The following is a 4,819-nucleotide window of genomic DNA, read 5'->3' as shown; positions in this document are numbered from 1 at the left end:
GAGCTGGGATGCAAAGTTACCAATGTCTGCCAATCTGTAGCAAAGGAAACCACCTCTGGAGCACGAGAAGATATCCCATTTAAAACAGGTAAAAAGCATACATGTAGAACTGACTGCTGTGAAACAAGACTACTCCAAGGTCTGCACTTAACCAATCCCTTTCACAATTATATTTAATAAAATTGCACTGTGGTAAAATACTTTGTAGCAGTAAGAAAGAAATCTTCCTACCTTGAATATATTCAGCTGCTGATTAATAGCCTCTGTTTCCATTCCAACAGGGCCTTGTGACTCTTCATGTTCTTCGGCTCTCCCAAGCAGACTGGAAAATTCTTTTAGCTTACTGTAAAACTCCTCAACACGGCTAATAGTACCCTCCACTTGATCTTCCCTGGCTCTTGCCCTGTCTAGTAGCTTGTTGCACTGTTTATTTAAAGCTTCCAAGTCTCTTTTTATACCAATAAGATCAGGAGAAGCTTCAGCTTCTGTGGCTAGCATCATTTTACAGTTTTTATTAGCATTTTCATTATTCATGATAAGGTCTTCCAGCTTTTTCAGGAAATGTTTAATGTCCCCTCTCTGTGATTGCAGTACCTTGAGATCTCTCCCCACTGGAGCCATGCTGTCAAGTTCATCATCAAACTCTGCAAACTGAGAGAACATCTCTCGGATGCTGTTTTGGAAATGGCCAATTCCCTGAAGTTTTGTCTCTAAGAACAAGCATCTGTCTTCAACCTGCTGGTTCACTGCAGCGTATTCTCGCTCCAAATATTCAGCTTGGAGCAAAAGGTCAGAAACCCCTGCTGAATCAGAAGCTTCTACGACCAGGTCTTGGGCAAGCTTTTTTGCTAAATCCATATGGGGCTTTAAAGCCTGCAAGGCTTTCTGCTGGCCCTGCATCATTGTCAGGTGTTTGTTACTGAATGACTGAGGTCCAAGTGAGTCATGAGCTTCCAGATGCTCTTTGGCACTTTTAAGTTGTTTTTCAGTCTCCCTGGATGATTCCTGAAACTCTTTCAGCGTTTGTGCCATGTTTTCCAAGCACTCTCTCTTCTTCTGTAATTGTTCTGTGACCAGATTCACTTTCTGATTCAGCACCTTAGTTTCTTCTTGAACAATTTCTTTATCTGTTTGACTTGCACTGAGCAAACTTTCAGCAGTATTATTTAATAGCTCCACCATCCCATGGTGTTTATCCAGGTCCTTCTGCCAGGCCCTCACCTGAACAATAGAATTCTCTATTTCAACAGGGTTTATGCCAACTTTTAATTCACGCAGGTTGCTTTGGCACTTCTCTATCCATGGCTGTAGATTTTCTACATGGTGCTTATATTTGAGGGCTTTCTCCAGACAATCTGTTAATTTATCTTGCCTTTCTTTAACCTGCTTATTCATTTCATCCCAGTTACTTCTGAGTGTGGCAATTTGGGATTGTAATGCTGCTTTGTCAGCTCCTTGAGTCTTCTGCAAGATACCTTCCCCTTCTGCAACAATTCTTTCATACGAACTAATTTGATCGGTCATGGTCTTCTTAAAATCTTTTTGTTCTTCAATTAGTGATTGCAAGGCATCAAGTCTGGCTGATACAGGACGAGCCTGGTTCAGCTCTTCTTTCTTTTTGCCTAGCCAGGCTTGAAAGTCCTTAGACATTTGCTGGAATTGATGAGAAGTGGCATATGCCAACTGAAGCTGCTGAACATGGTTATCTACAAAAGAGAAAACAGCAGACAGGTTCATTATCAGAACCTGCTAGTATTCAGTGAAGAAATAACAATTAATATTGATTCTATTATAAATAATCATTAATGTAAGGAAAGCTGGTCCTTCATATGTGCTGTTTGACTGGAAGACAACCACGTCAACCAGGTTTCTTGCAAGGGACAGACTTGTGCCTGTACTACAGCAGAGCTGTAAAGGCATTTGGACATGAATCAAATGAGGTGAGCTTAGCCAATCTGTGTCTACATGAATCCCATTCAGGCAGATTTCAGGGGTAAAAAACACACAGTTGTATTTCATGGTATTATGAAGTGTAAGCATAGGGAATATTAAGTAATCTAGCCTAGTAATGTCTAACTCAGAGCCTGCAGGCAGTATGTGTTCTTAGGGAGATCCTTTGAAGTTCCTTGTGACTGGAGGAAATCAAAATGCTAAAACTGAGGCTGTTAGGGAGAACAAAGTATGACATTGCTTGCAGTGTATTACTTGCTCAGTTTTGTTGTTCATAGGGCAACGGAAGGCTGCAGACTACCTGCCCCATTCTGCCACAGGCAGTTTTATACAATTACCACTGTGTTTCACCAAGCCATTAACTGGTATTTGCCTAAAAATCATGATTTTGGCTTACATTCTGCACCTATGCAGTTAGGTAGCTCAATGAACAGCACCTTCTTTTGGTATTCTAATTCAGTGAAGATGCACCTGAAGGAAGAGATGAGAAAAGCAGCTCTGCTGTCGTGCTTCAAATTCTCTCCCAAACTGTTCACTAGAGATCCCAAGTATTGTTTGTACTTTTTCAAGGTAAGGGGACTCTCCTAAATTCTAATGTCCAACTGCTTTGGGGTTGGAGTGGATAGAGAGCTGGCATTAGGCTCAGCTCACTCAACGTCTCTATAAAGACAAGTAAGACTATGCTGCTTTACTTTATGCCTCAGTTACCATTTTTCTTTAAATAAATACTAACCTGATTTTTGCTCAATATCCTTAAACGATTTTAAGATGCCATCTAACTGTCTCATAAGTTCTGCTTTCAAATACTCTTCTCCAACCAGTGCTGACAGCTCTTCACAAAGAGCTTGAGCTGCATTTATATTCTTCATTTCCTGTTCTATTTCCTCCTTCATTTCTCTAGCACTTTCCAGTTGTTGTTTCACAGCATCAGGCTGTGTACTCACAGCCAGGCTGCTGCTTAGTTTGCTATCCAAGGCACTTAGCTTATCAGACAGACTTCTGAGTAGACTTTGATACTCTGTGCTTTTCACAATGGCTTGGTCAATTCGGTCACTTCTGTTCCTCAGTTGGCCTGTTAGACTGTTCCATTTTTGCGCCACAGCTGCCAGTTGCTCTTTTACAATTTCATGGGAGGGTGGATGTTCACCAGGTCTCTTCAGAATCCCTTCTCCAGCCATAGTTAACTGCTCATATTGTGGCTTTCTGGTGTCAAACTCTTTGAGCAGAATCTGGGAAGAAAGAAGGTTTTAAAAAGCGTTTACACCTCATGAAAAAAGCAGCAAAGAGCTTCTGACAAAAATCATGTAGAATTTGTTGTGGCCAAGCTCTCTTATCGAGCAATCAATCTCTGAGTTTAAAAGCCAGTGAAATAATTGCATCTTCTACACATAAACTGTATTGTTTCCAAGCGTTTACATCAAAGAACTAGAAAAAAAAAATCAGGTTAATTTACACATCTAATGGAAATTCAATCAGCAGATACAAGTAAACAATTAATTCTGTTAATACTACAGTAATTAAGTAACTGTACCAAGTAAAATAATTCCTGTTTAGTTTCAAGCAGTCTCTTCTTTCCTAGACAGTTTTGATATTTGTCTTAAAATAGAACTTCAAAGAAGGTGTATTCTGACATAATACTGCAATGTATTATTATACCACAGAGAATATTTAGATAATTCACAAAACGACTGAATGTGTATGCTAAGACCTTTGAAGTTTATATCACTGGTTCCCAGTATTATTTTTTCTTTTTTACAGTAAGTCAAAGTGCTTGCAAAAGAAGGGACAAATATAATGGTTTTACAAAACATTCCAACCCCTTTCTTTTTGAGTCAATCAGGTTTAACTTTTAAGGACTGTTAAGTGATACATGATAGTCTTATGCCTCAGTTGTCTAGATTTCTGAGGCACTTACAAGCCAATATTAAGTCATTTTCACATAGTATTAGAACATAGTTCATGTTTTAAACACTTCATTTTAATCAATATTGATATGCCAGCTTTAATACTATTTTTGCAAAATAAAAATGTTATATTTCATCACAGTTTAAAATAACTGGCAGCATTAGAAATGTCTGAAATTAAAATTTCCAGTTTCTGCAATTTTGTCCAATTTAACTTTTGTTTCTTTTGTCTGCAGTTTGCTGTATTTCTGTAAGTAAACAACTACTACACTTTTTCATTATACTTTTTCTTCTGTCTTTCACACTCTTGGCCTCATATCTATTCACATTACTGCATTTCACTTGCCTTCAAATTTTTATTAGCTACTGGCATAGTCAAGTGAATAAAATCTCAAAAAGCTAGTTCTACAGCTGTCCAGGTTTTGGCTGGGATAGAATTAATTTTCTACTTAGTAGTTGGTACAGTGCTGTGTTTTTTAGAATTAGTGTGAAGATAATGTTGATAGCACACTGATGTTTTAGTTGCTGCTAAGTAGTGCTTGCCCTAAGCTAAGGATTTTTTGGTTTCCCATGCTCTGCCAGCAAGCAGGGGCACAAGAAGCTGGGAGGGAGCACAGCCAGGACGGCTGACCCCAAAGGGATACTCCATACCATAGAACGGCATGCTAAGTATATAAACTGGGAGGAGGTGGCCAGGAGGGGCTCACTGCTGCTTGGGGATGGGCTGGGCATTGGTCAGCGGGTGGCAAGCAATTGTACTGTGCATCACTTGGCTTTTTCCCTTGGGTTTTATTCCTCTCTCTCTTTTTTATCTCCATTTTTATCATCATCATCATCATTATTATTTATTATTATTATTATTTACTTAATATTACTTACTATTTCAATTATTAAACTGTTCTTATCTCAACCCACGGGTTTTACCTTTTTCCTACTCTCCTCTCCATCTCACTTGGGGGGGGGGG

General features: G+C 39.1%; 1 protein-coding gene across 1 annotated transcript in view; it reads right to left on the bottom strand.

The window, feature by feature from the left end:
* Positions 1 to 231: 231 nt before the first annotated feature.
* The window catches only part of LOC104165287 (dystonin-like), a gene marked incomplete at its 3' end in the record, with an annotated part of 22,685 nt that continues 18,097 nt past the window's right edge, over positions 232 to 4,819 (bottom strand). Inside the window, exons 13-14 of the mRNA XM_009704867.1 lie at positions 2,684 to 3,179; positions 232 to 1,706 (exon numbers count right to left, since the gene is read on the bottom strand). Of these exons, the coding sequence (XP_009703169.1) occupies positions 232 to 1,706; positions 2,684 to 3,179 (1,971 nt within the window). The remainder of the gene's footprint in view (positions 1,707 to 2,683; positions 3,180 to 4,819) is intronic.

The sequence above is a fragment of the Cariama cristata genome, unplaced genomic scaffold, assembly GCF_000690535.1.
Source record: "Cariama cristata isolate BGI_N322 unplaced genomic scaffold, ASM69053v1 scaffold19097, whole genome shotgun sequence".
Classification (NCBI taxonomy): Eukaryota; Metazoa; Chordata; class Aves; order Cariamiformes; family Cariamidae; genus Cariama; species Cariama cristata.
Note: the sequence above shows the minus strand (reverse complement) of the source record. Positions and strands in the feature narration are given on the sequence as shown.